The 14,045-nt window shown below is 37.8% G+C and overlaps 1 protein-coding gene across 3 annotated transcripts in view; it reads left to right on the top strand.

Annotated features, from left to right (window-relative positions):
• The window catches only part of LOC129775632 (atrial natriuretic peptide receptor 1), a 270,699-nt gene that overhangs the window by 68,261 nt on the left and 188,393 nt on the right, over positions 1-14,045 (top strand). For all 3 annotated transcript variants that reach the window (XM_055780595.1, XM_055780594.1, XM_055780596.1), the window contains exon 4: positions 7,015-7,217. In XM_055780595.1, the coding sequence (XP_055636570.1) occupies positions 7,015-7,217 (203 nt within the window). The remainder of the gene's footprint in view (positions 1-7,014; positions 7,218-14,045) is intronic.

Below are 14,045 nucleotides of genomic sequence, written 5' to 3'. Positions count from 1 at the left end.
TTTAACTATTTTGTTTGCTATAGTTAGATGAAAAATGAGCTTTTATACAGAAATCTTCATTCAAATTAGTACTATACAACCATTCCATGTCAAACCGATATAGCGGTTCTAAGATTTCTATGGAAAGTGGTAGTTTTGCTCTTTATTGCAAAATATTAGACCCGTATTTTTTAATTTTTTTCCATTTCTATTTTAGGGTGGTCCAAAAAATCAACTTTTTCCACTTTTTCTCAAAAATTAGTTTTTTCAAAAATTCATAGTTTTTGAACCATTAAACCGATTTAGATGATCGACATATCAAATTGAAGCCAATGAGCTAATTTTTTTTATATCACACTTGCGAGAAAATTGGTTTCTGTTCGCAAAGGTCTAGTTTAGTCACATAGGAATATTGAACGAAGACTTAAAATATGTTGAATTTGAAAAATCATATCACAAAAACGAAAAAAAGTAGCATCTCTGATATTTACATATGTTATGTAAAAAATACTCAGCTTTCCAGAAAAAATATGAAAAAAAACATTAACCGAGAAAACTATGAAAAACTAACTCAATCAATAATTATAATAACGAAGATCCAAAAAATCTCAAAAGTAGTATTTTTTCAAATAAAACTAATTCATAAGCTTCAATTTGATATTTCGGTCATCTGAATCGGTTCAATAGTTCAAAAGTTATAAATTTTTATAGTTGAAAAAACGAGAAAAAATTGTTTTTTTCAAACCATCGGTTAACTTTGAAAAATTATATCTCAAAAACGAAAAAAATAGCATCTTTGATATCGAGATATGTTATGTGTTATGTTATGTTATGTAAAATCCTCAGCTTTCAAGAAAAAATTAAAAAAAATATATAGTGCCCTCTAGTCCAAAGCCATGAAAACAATAAAAAAGGACTACAATCAATAATTACTAGAGTAAAATCCGATTTCTTGGCAAGTTCAATGTTTTTTTATGAAAGGCTAGCGTATTGATTCCATTAGATATATCGATCATCTAAATCGGTTCAGTAGTTCAATAGTTATGAGTTTTTTAAAAAAGTAATTTTTGGGAAAAAGTGATAAAAATTGATTATTCGGACCACCCTTAAAATGCCCATTTTACCCCAATAAAAAAATAAAAAGAATATGGTTCCATGCCAAACCGATATAATGGTTCTGAGATTTTTGTCAAAAGTGGTAATTTTGTTCTTTTTCGCAAAACAGTAGACCCGTATGTATGTTTTTTAGGGGCGCCCATTTTCATTTTGGGGCAGTCCGAAAAATCAATTCTTTCCACTTTTTCCCCAAAAATGCCTTTTTTTAAATTCATAACTTTTGAACAACTGATCCGATTTAGATGATTGACATATCAAATTAAAGCCAATGAGGCTTTTATCAAAAAAGCTGGCGACATTTACTTTCTTGATGACAAAATAAACGAAATAAATTCTATCTGTTAATCTCAACAACCTCGAAAAGAGTAGCACTGCTTCATTATGACCAAGATTAGCGCAAATGCAATCCTAGTTGGAAGCAGTTTTGCGGCTGGCACGTGAGACTCGATAAATTAATAACCTAATATAACTTATTGAATAACTTGGTATTCACCAAATAATTTTTTGGTGCACAACCTTGACACCTGCTTCACATAGCGTCAGTTGAATGCATTGATGACAGAAACAAACAATGTTGACTGCTTCGAAGCTGAATATTTGCCTCAACAGAGATTCATTATCAATACCCTAGCGTAAATATTTCTCTCCCGCTATCTCCCCTCCTTGTTCATATTTATCATTACGACTGCATATATATATATATATATATATATATATATATATATATATATATATATATATATATATATATATATATATATATATATATATATATATATATATATATATATATTTTTTTTTTTTTTTTATCTGTATTATAGTGATTTTCAACTCATTTGGCTGGTTCGTCACTTTTACTTCCATTTTAGGAAGAATGTCGGGAGTGAGAATTGAACTGTGACCTTTAGCGTGAGAGGCATGGATGTTACCACTACGCCAGATCGCCTCCTTACGACTGCATAATTTGCAACACCAAACAATCGTCAATCATAGCATAAAAAATAGGCTATTGTTGCATCGTTACAGGGCCAATGCACACGGAAGCATATACAAATGGGGTTTCAGCGTAGCGAAGATACACTACTTCTACGTACGGGTTATGAACCACGCACGTACGCACACAAATATCCATAAACCGATTGTTTGAAGCAACTAATTATATACACACTTATCTCCGTTTTGCGCTCTTCTCAACAGAAGCCTTTTCTGTTAATATTGCCAGTCTAGATTAGCATAGCTGTCATCCTTTGTGGAGACAGTTTTCGTACCGTCATGCGAAACCAAATCACTGACAAAATTCCAGAACATTTATTTTCTTGGTGAGCTGACGATAGTTTAGCTTGATGATTCCCCACACAATTGTGTAGCTCAAAACATTGATGCAATGGCGTCAGTTTGATGCAATGATTGCAATGCCAGAGACATCAGCGAGTGAGTAATTTTATCACGTCCACAGCTCAGTGCAAAACGAAGACATGTGATGGCGCAAAACAAGGAAGAACAAGCGATATTCATTGCTTTGAATACAGAACGATACTGAATGTTTGCCTTTCTTCCTTGCTTGAGACTTTAAACTTCTTCAGTTCATTCGTCTCTTACTTTCAAAAAGGCCCTTGGAAAACTTTACTTATCCATAATATTACTCCTCCACTCCCATTGCCTTGAGAAAGGCATTCGATCCCTCGCCGTCCAGCTCGCCCAGCAACGCCAACGCCCCGTTGTTCAATCGATTTCCTCACGAAGAATGAAAGTTTGCCTCAGCGAGATCCACTGTTTATACTCTAGGCAAATATTCCACTTCGTTCTTCTTATTTTCCATTGTACACGGAGACTTTACATGCATGGGGGCCGGGGGTTCGGGTTCGATTCCCCTTCTGGTCGGGGGAATTTTTCGTTAAAGAAATTTCCTTCGACTTGCACTGTGGTCACGCGCATTCTAGAGCTTTCCACTCCGAATGCATTCAAGGCGTGTTATTCGGCATAGAAATCTCAACTAAGTACTAATAAAAATGACGCAAGTAATACCTACGTTGAGACGGCGAAGCTCCTCTAGGAACGTTAGTGCCATTTAAGAAGAAGAAGAAGAAGAAGTTCTACGTCAAAAATGGATTTTATTGATTGTAGTCTTTTTCTATTGTTTTCATGGCAAGAGGGCGCTATACTTTTTTATATTTTTTCTTCAAAGTTGAGAATTTTTTACATAACATAGCTCAAAATTAGAGAGGCTTTTTTCCGTTTTTGAGTTATTATTATTCAAAGTTAACCGATGGTCGTAAAAATCATTTTTCCATTTTTTTTAAATGACTTATTACAAAAATATATTACTTCTAAACTACTGAACCGATTCATATGATCGATATATCAAATTTAAGCCAATGAGCTCTTTCTTGAGAAAAAAATCTCACTTGCGAAAAAAATTGAATTTTAGTTGCATAGGTCTAATCCCATAGAAATATTGAACGAAGACTGAAAACATGATTACTTTGAAAAAATATAACTCGAAAAAACGCCTCTCTGTTATCGAGATATGTTATGTAAAAAAATCTCAGCTTCCAAGAAAAAATATTAAAAAATATAGTGCCCTTGGTCCCAAGACCATAAAAACTATAAAAAAACAAATACAATCCATAATAACGAAAACAAAACTCAAATTTTCTGCAGCTGTAGTATTTTTCCAAAAAATCCCAGCTGATTGTCTGTAATTTGATATGTCTATCATCTAAATTGGTTCAGAAGTTCAAAAGTTATGAATTATTGAAAAAAGTCATTTTTGAAAAAAATATTAGATAAAATGATTTTTAGGACCACTCTGAAATGGAAATGGGCACCCTAACAAAAAGGCCAGGTTTTTCAGGAATACGGGTGCTATTCTGTCAGAGCCTGGTCCGTTCCGTTCCGTCTAATTAATTTAATGTATGGCATATTTCTTTTTGTGAAAGATACCTCACCAATATGTCATTTGGATATTCCGGTAAAACATGAGAAGTAGTCCCGATCGCGTTAGGAAAATGTGGTATATTCTTCTTGAAAGAAGTTTACAGAGAGATTACAAATTTCGTTCGAAAAATTCCCCACATCTTCATCGAGATTCATCTACGATTTGAAGTTATTGCTTTTGAGCCTAGACTTTACGTAATTAAAGAATTTCTTCGGACATGATTTGACTTCAGTTTCGACCTTTCTATTATATTCTTCGTGGGGCCAAAATGGCATCGGAATACGATATTCGACTTCCGCTGGTAAGACCCTTTCATCCAATAGCTATATCGTATGGGTGTATTACATATCGTTTCTTGGTCATTTAATACTGTTGTCAGCAAAACATAAGTCGAATAATAACAATAGTTAATGTAACATAGATATGTAGAAATCTAGAAAAATAAAATTAGAAGCGCGTTCAACTTTGATTTGCGATAGTTATTGAACAAAAAAATTCGAAAACATCCTTTTTTTACCCATTCTCATCCTCAACGACGGTATTTAATTATCCATACGTTGGTAGGGGAGATGGGGGAATATGGACATGTTAAGAAGAACTTCAATTGTGTCTTTGGAAACTCATGTTTCCTAAAACTTAAATGTAGTTTCTAGCAATTCAATATACTGTTTTTCGACTTAATCGGCCAAATGGTTTACAGAAAATATTTTTAAATGTTTTTTACTGAAATTAAAACAGACCGAAAAGTATAACATTTTTTTCAAAGCGGGTGATATGGACATATAGTGGGGGAAAATGGACAGGTTTATAAGATATAAGAGGTTTGCCGTTCGTGAGAGGAATAAATTCATACAACCAAGGTCTGCACTCATCACGAATGTCCGTTAAATGATGAAAAAATCGAATCAATCAACCTAGAAGTGGTATTGTGCTTTTCTGCAGTATAAACGGACAGACCCTCAACTATTTTGCTTCTGGTTCCAGTCAGCTTCTAGACAGTCCATTTTTGGCGATTTGATTTCCATTTACAGACGCAGGGCATTCTGTAGGAATAGATTAAACAGACATTTCAAAGTCCATCTCACTCCCACTGGCAACTGTCCGTTTCACCCCACCAGTACAGTTATTTCAATAATTTAAATTTTCCACTCACAAATGAATTTACTTTTCCATACATGCCCAATACTTACAAACCGAAATACAGGGTTTTCCAACTTTAAATTCCGAAAGTAAACTGAAATAAAACACACTTAGAATTCGAATTTCGATGAAACTTTTATTTCAAATTAAAGTTTGGCTTATGCCATTATGTGTGAAATACAACATCATTCAAATGTCCACCAAGGGCTTCCTCGCACACCTTGATCCGGAACAGGTAATTTTCGATGACTTTTCGGCACATATGGGGCGGTATCTCGGTCATAACTTCACGAATGTTGTCTTTCAAATGTTCAAGAGTTTGCGGAAAGTTGGCATAGACACGGTCTTTCGCATAACCCCACAAAAAAAGGCTAGCGGGTTCAAATCGCATGATCTAGACGGTCAATTGGAATCACCAAAACGCGAAATTATGCGTCCCTCAAATTTCGTTCGCAATATGGCCATGTTCGGTCGTGTTGTGTGGCACGTGGCGCCGTCCTGCTGAAACCACATGTCATCCGTATCCATATCTTCAATTTGTGGCAAAAAAAATCGGTTAACATGCGGTAAAATCCATTCACAGTTACCGTTTCGCCGTCCTCATTTTCAAAGAAATACGGCTCGATGACTCCACCAGACCATAATGCGCACCAAACAGTGACTTTTGGCGGATGCAATGGCCTCTCAACAATCACGTGTGGATTTTCTGAGCCCCATATACGGAAATTTTGGGTGTTCACACAGCCACCGAGCTCGAAATGTGCCTCATCGCCTCATCGCTGAAGAAATTTTATGCGAAAATTTAGCATTTTGCTGCTGTTGTTCGTTCACCCAATTGACGTATGCCCGACGCATTCCATGGTCACCATGCTCTAATTTTTGTTACTGTTGGACTTTTTATGGATGTAGGCGCAAGTCCAAATGCAAAATTCGCCACAATGATGTGTTTGACAAGCCCAATTGCTGAGCACGCCGTGGAATCGAAACATTCAGGTCATCCTCCACACTGGCAGCAACGGCAGCAATATTTTCGGCCGAACGCACATTACGATGATGCACAGGTTTCACAATATCCGCTACGGATCCAGTTTGTTCGAATTTACGCACTACATTAGCGATTGTGTGCTCTGTAGGCCGTCCATGACGACCAAAATCCGTCCGTAATGCTCGAAAAACATTTTCCGGTTTTTCATCATTTTTATAGTATAATTTAACAAAATTAACACGTTGTGCGATGCTAAAACGATCCATATTGTAAAACGGCAGACATTCAACTAACGATATGACGCTTTGGTTGACAGCTATGTCAAACGGTTGTCAGCGCAGGGCTGTATACTTTCGGAAGCCCGAAATGGAAAACCCTGTATAACCATGAGCGAATTGAATTTTTATATTAAACCACTCAAAAAGCTTAATATCGAAGCCGCTAAAACTACCTCCACTCGCGGAATCATCTTTTCCACTATTGATCAGTATTCAATGTCATAGGGTAGTTTAAATATTATAGAATAACATACAGAAGGGATTCTCATTAACAGAAATCTAAAATGTAACTATACAAATTAACCACCTGTCCATATTACCCGCACTTCCCCTATTGTTTCAGCATTTTTTTTGGTTCCTTGGTGCACAACCTCATGGAATGGGTCAAAACGATGATGTTTTCCAACATGACAACGCGAGACTACACACACCTTTGATGGCGGGACAAAAATTGAGGGAGCTTAGTTGGAAAATTTTGATTCATACTCCATATTTCCTCCGTTTCACGAATAGATAACAAATCACTGTATATTTATTCAATGGATCGCCATTTGATGATCTTTGTTATTTTTTTTCAGTTTCAAATGGAACCGCGTGGTGTATTTCTACGAGCGTCACGGATACTATAATGTAGCGGGTCCCCAAACGGGACACCTAGTGTTGAGTACAATGGCCGAATTCTTTCGACGCCAGAACATCACATATCTGCCGTTCTCAACGGATTCGGCAAGAACAAATTACACCGAGAGCCTGAAGGAGAAGGTGGGACTCAGTCATTCAAGTAAGTCACTAGCTGCAGCTCGCACGGGCATAATTGTATAACTTCCACGGGGCGGATCAGAGTTTGATCGAGAACAAAAATACATATTTTTAATACATACTGAGCTGAAATCCGAATCAGACAGAAATAACAATCGAGTGTTGCTTACGCTGCATAATATTATATCAAATGCGGTGGCACGGGGAGCACGTTCAGCGAATATAAATGTTGATTTTGGTTAAGCTGAATGTCTCTACAAGACAATGACGAATAACATGCGTTGCGATTGAATCGTTGTTTGGAAGAATAATTAGACATCGCGACCTTCTGCGTATTGACGGATCCGCATTTGCTATGTGTCGTGCTGAATGGGGAGAGAGAGCCAGAAGGTCGAAATGTTTTTCTATTACGGACACTATACAGGTTATAAATAGATTAGTTTTACTAATAGAACAAGGTTGTGAAAAAAGAATAATACGCTGAATGATATTCAAATTCTATTGGAATTAAAGCCATGTATTCTGTTTTTTTTTGCTACAGTGAATCTTATTTAGAATGTATAATCGGCGAATATTGTGAATGGTTCCAAGTTCTCCTAAATAATTCAACAACACAAACATTCTGCTTTAACCATTGAATGGCGGGGAGAATCAAATATACACACATATATGCTTATTTTTTCATCTAGTTGATTCTGCCCTGCAAAATTTGTGAATAGACTGCTTCTATGATGGCCTGGTATAATTCATTCTTCAAACCCTGCGAATAATCAGAGCAATGTTAAAAATTGGAATGTACCAATTCGTATAATTTTCCAGTTGTTGCTTTTCATTACAGTATCAAATTTCCATCTGTCTTCCAAATTTGAAACCTCCCATTGACCCATCGATTAGATAAAGAAGAAAATAACACCACTATCCGTCCGGTTCTTGCGACCACGGCAACTCTGATCGCACAATAAATCTATTCGATTGATAAAAATAGATGCCAATATTCCTTATACACCCTGTGCACGCTTTCTGAATATCTGATTACCCGGTCCCGCCCGACCGAGCGATTTAGGAATTGTTTAGTATCTAGCCATTCGTAGACAACAGTGCTTACTGGTGGCGCTTTTCGATTACGTAATGACAGTGGATGTCCTAATTCAATGCAATACAGTCGCACACCGACGTGGAGATGCGGCCAAAATAATAGATTCACGTACGCAAACATGGCCTTCATTTCGAAATGTGATTACCACCGATTGTTTTAGGAAAGAATATCTAAACATGACAACGACTGTCAAGGTTAGGCCGTTTGGGAATGTCCTTTCCTGAAGTTGGTTAATACGTGCATGTTGCACGGTTCAAAACTATGGTTCGATGCGATATTAAATTCAATGCTATACCTTCAAAATTTTTAAGTCACTATATTTGCGATACTACTGCATGTCATATAGTCTCTAGTTGACCGAGACGTTTAATGTGTAATGTGAATGCATTACACATTCATGATTTTGACCGAGTAGGGACAATGCCAGGCGATTTCCATAACTGAATTGTTAATCGGCCCAAAAGCTAATCAATCATCCTTCAGGCTGTAAACATTCTACAACGAACAAAAAGAAATATGAAATGACTCTCAGACACCTACTTTAAACCGTGTTTTCATTTTGCTAGTTTCGTAGCACAGCCTAAAACCATCGCAGTTTTTTTCTCCACGAAAATTATAAACTTGTGGTAGAGTGATCAGATCAGGTTTTTCAATAAGAGTGCTAAAAAAGTTTTTTTTAACTAAAACAAAAACGGTTTTGGATATCAATGAAATTCTTTATTCGTGTGAAAGTGCATTTGATGCAATTGGGCATGGAACTCGATTTCTTTTGCATGGCCACCGCGGGCATGATTGCAGAAGTCCAGACACTGAACCCAATTTTCGACGGTTTTCAAGAATAAATCGGCCGATACTGCTGCCATTTCACGTTCGATATTCGTACGAAGTTCATCAATCGTCGTTGTCTTGTTGGCACCTGACGTGACCCCACAAGAAAATAGTCTAACGTCGTCAAATCGCACAACCGAGGCGGTCAATTGACTGGGCCGTTTCGTGAGATAAAACGCTCACCAAACTTGGTTTTCAATAAATCGATTGTTAAATTCGCTGTGTGGATTGTGGCGCCGTCCTGTTGAAACCACATATTATCCAAGTCCATATCATCCAATTCGGGGCAAAAATATAAAAATATAAAAATATAAACGGTAGCGATTCACAGTAACGTGCCGGTCTTGATCATCACGGAAGAAGTGCGGCCCAATGACGCCGCAAGACCATAAACCGCACCAAACCGTAATTTTTTCGAGATGCAATGGTGACTCATGGAGTTACGTGTGGATTGCTGCCTGCCCAATAACGCATACTTTCCTTATTGACAAAGCCATTCAGCCAGAAACGAGCCTCATCGCTGAAGATGATTTTGCGATGAAAATCCGGATCATTTGAGATGCTCAGAAGAAAAGGGGTGTAAGTGATTCAATCGATTTCTCTTCATCAACTTTTTCATCAGTTAATAACTCAACAGCAAAACCGTTCCAATTTGAGTTTGCTATTGAATCGAGTAGATGAGGTTTTGATCTATCTTCCACATTGTCAAATACAGCTGGGAATGTGTTTGCAGCTAAGTTATGACCAAAAGAGAGAGTTGATGAAGAGAAATCGATCAAGTCACTTACACCCCTTTCATTCTGAGCCCTTCATTTTCAAGTTGTTGCTCAGCCCAATTAACGAATATACGATACTTCTGGTGGTCAAGCGGCTTCAGTAATTGCGTCAATTTGATCTTGTAAGGATGTAGGCCAAGATCTTTTCGCAAAATTCGCCACAACGACGTCACAGAGATGCCCAACGCTTGAGAACGACGTGTGAGAGACTGATTTGGGTCTTCCTCAATTGATGCGCTAGCGGCAGCAATTTTTGTCTAACTGACACGAGAACATTTTGTACTGTGCCTGTGGATTCAAAAGTTTCCACTAGACGCTCAATTGTTGATCCGGCTGGACGATTATGACGACCATGAATTGGACGTAGCGCTCTTAAAGTTGAGGCCATTGACTCCGAATTTCGGTAGTAAATTTTAATAATCTCGACTCGTTGTTGGATCGTTTCAACAGCACAACTGGCTATGTGGATAGCGTGATCGTGTAAAACAACCTTGCATCCCAGCCGGCCTTGGTACGGTTCCCGTTGACATCTTTTGGACTTTTTTTGTGCAATCCCAACAAAGATCAAAAAAGAAAAAAAGAAAGAGATGTCTGCTCCCATACACTATTTCCACATTCAATAAACGCACCCTCACTTTACGCAAATAACAATGTATACGCTTTAATCAGCATGTGTACCATATGCCACCGTGTAAGTATTAGTGAATCATATATATTCCACATTGAATAGTGATAGTGTGTTCGTTGCATCTGTCAGAAACACGATATATCTGTTTCGAAGCTCCCGTTTTTATAAACGCAGTGAACAAATGCAGGCAAACTTTTGAACTAGAATAAATTTTCTGGTCGTATTGCTTGAAAATGCCAAAAGGAAGTGTTCTAAGTGAAAGAGAAAGGGGAATGGTCGAAGCCTACCGACGAGAAAAGGTGCCTCTTCGCGAAATTTCCCATAGACTCAGTAGTGATAATTCAGTGATAAGGAACTTCTTGAAGAATCCGAGAAAGTATGCAACAACCAAACGAAAGGCTAAACAATCAAAGCTGTCGACGCGGGATGAACGAAGAATTGTGAAATTGGCGTCGAATTCAACAATATCGAAATTTGTCAACCCATTGAGTAATACAACGTTCCACACCTTAAAACAGCCGGTGCGTTTATAGAAAGTAGGAACCGATTTTTATGAAATAAGCACAAATCATGAATTCTTGCTTACACGTTTTTGTTTTTGTTATGGATTTTGGTTTTTAAATACATCTCTTTTGAAATAAAATACATGAAACTGGTCATTTTTTTCCTGGTCCTTGAGATCTTTGAAAATCGGAGGTGCGTTTATAGAAAGTGTACATACAAACATCTTAAAGCTTTTGAGGCAGATGATTTTATTTGCTCATTTGACGCTTCAGGACACGAAAAAGCACATTTTCTGCCGAAGATGAAATACTTTCTGGCAACGCCCAAATTTTCCGCTCATAAATGAATTTATTTTTCCGCACATATCTAATATCGCTTCTCTGTTAACTCACAATTCGAAATATAACCCTCAGCGAATTTAATTTTTGAAATAAAACCACTCAAAATACTTAATATTGAAGCTGCAAAAATTACATCCTCACGCGGAATCATGCTTGATTTTAAGTTTTTGTTTCACTTTTCCACTCTTGCTAGTTTTGATGGGATGCGAGTTATTGATCGTGGGTTCATTCTCAGAATCTCCAATTGACGGCTCTACTTGTCGAATAGTTCATACTGATACAGCAGGCAAGCACAATCGAAATATTCCTCTTCGAATCAAGTGCATCTTAATCGTACGCTCGGAATCTAAATTCAACGCTCTACGTTACGGATACTGTGGAGAGAGGAAACATTTCAATTTGAGCTCCGCCCGTTGGCGACTTTCTCACACGGTCTGAGAGTAAAATCAGAACTTTCAATTCTATCAACGAGTCTTGATCGTGTCACGGGAGGTCAACATCTGTTAGTAGGCACTATAACGTTTGCATTAAAAAAATGGACTTTTTCGAATGGTTAAAAAAACTAAGACAGCTGGGGGACGTTGAGCGGGTTCGCCGACTTGGGTACCACATCGATATTCATCCGCTCCATCTCCTCTAACGATCGCTTCGAGTAGTGGGTCGACGCCAGATCCGGCCAGAACACCGCATCTTCGCCCTTATAGTATTTCTCGATGAACGACGCAACTTCCAGCAGGCACTTCGTACTAAAAATTTCCCCGTTCATGGCCTGCCCGGAGCTGAAGCAGAGCGGCTTTGACATCCCCTTCTCGCTGATTGTCAGCCACAGCATCACCTCCTTGGAGAACTCGGTGTGTGAAATAAAGTTTACTTCTGGCACTTTTAAAATTCGAAGTACCCTGCCAGTCGTTGCCATCCAGGGTGAGATAGGTCTTGTCGTCAGGTCAATCGTACTTAAGTGAGAGTGGCGCAAAGAGGTCAAAGTTTGAGTTTTTTGAAAAACAAATTTAATGCCAAATGTCGTAAAATGGCATGAAACGTCGAGATCTAGTGTAATCTCAAAAAAAAAAAATTATCAAAAATCGGACTCTGGAACTTTTTTCGGAATACGAAAGTATGGCTTAGGGTGCCAATAAAAATAGTTATCTCGATTTTTCATTCGGAACTTGCTACGAAATGTTGATTTGCACAATAACATACCCTATGCAAAATATTAGCTCATTCGGACTTCATTTACTGGTGTCACAAACGTTAAAATGTGAGTTGTTTGAAAATCGAAGAATCTACGAAAATCGGGGTTTCAAAAAAATTGTTTGGTGCCAAATGTCTTAAAATTGCATGAGAGGTCGAGATTTACAGTTATCTAAAAAAAAATAGGCAAAAATCGATTTTTCAGGCCGAAAAACGACCAAGCCCCAAAAAAATGTTTTTTTTACAAAAAAAAATCGGGACAACTGTAAATCTCGACGAGTGATGCAATTTAAAGACATTTGGCACAACATTTTTCTTTGGAAACCTCGATTTTCAGTGACTTTTCGTTTTTCCAAACAAAAAAAAATCAAATTTTAACGTTTGTGACACCAGTACATGAAGTCCGAATGAGGTAATATTTTGAATAGGGTTTATTATCGTGCAAATCAATATTTCCTAGCAAGTTCCGGATGAAAAATCGAGATAACTATTTCTATTGGCTCCCAAAATCACACTTTTCGTTTCGTATTCCGAAAAAAAACTAGAGTGCCGATTTTTGAAAAAAAAATTGTTTTCGAGATGACACTAGATCTCAACGTTTCATGCCATTTTAAGACATTTGGCATCAAAAAATTTTAGGACGATTTTTCGATTTTCAAAAAAACTCAAGCTTTGCCCGCTTTGCGCCACTCTCCCTTAAGCCCAATTGAGCTGATATTTTGCATAGGATGTTTTTTCGAGGTGGTGAACATTTTTTATGGGATAACTTTTTGAAATTCGAGATGACCATTTTCATTGGCACCCTAATGTCCATGTTTGCCAGATACTTTTTCACTGTTTGGCCGATTGCATCCACCTCCCGGCCAAGCGCACGCAGCGATGTAACCACTTTTCCCTCTATCTTCCTCTTCAGCATCCTTTGGAGCTTTTTGTCGTCCAGGGCCGTCGGCCGTCCGGAACCGGGCCAAGATGTTGTAGTGTCCAATAGTGCCAAGATGTTGTAGATACCGGAACGGACGTATCCGACGTCCGCACAATGCACACGATGTCCGTTTTAGACGCGACTGAGTGCGTTTCTTTGAACGCGCACACTTCTGAATGAAGTAGCTTTTCTTTTAGCGGTTTTCGCCATCACGGTTAGAGTTCGACTGATAGAGCTTTCATTTTTTTTCTGCTGACTTATGGGTTACTATGATTGATGCTGCATGGGCAGTTTCGTCAGTGCGTGTGAAGGTAAACCCATGAAAAATTGGCAATTTTTGTTCATTTTTCTTAATGCAAACGTTGGTCATGTTGCAAATAAAATCGTGGGGCTATTTGGTTCGCAGCAACAAATACAAGGTGGAACTCGATGAAGTGATAGAGGAAGGTTGCCCTGACTCGATCCCCTAAATTTGCCAACGGTCATTCATCATATAAATTTCTTGTTTTTTTGGTGACTTAGGGATTGAATTGTATACTATAACTCTTCAACTATAATTTCCAC

The sequence above is a fragment of the Toxorhynchites rutilus genome, chromosome 3 (assembly GCF_029784135.1).
Source record: "Toxorhynchites rutilus septentrionalis strain SRP chromosome 3, ASM2978413v1, whole genome shotgun sequence".
Taxonomy (NCBI): Eukaryota; Metazoa; Arthropoda; class Insecta; order Diptera; family Culicidae; genus Toxorhynchites; species Toxorhynchites rutilus.
Note: the sequence above shows the minus strand (reverse complement) of the source record. Positions and strands in the feature narration are given on the sequence as shown.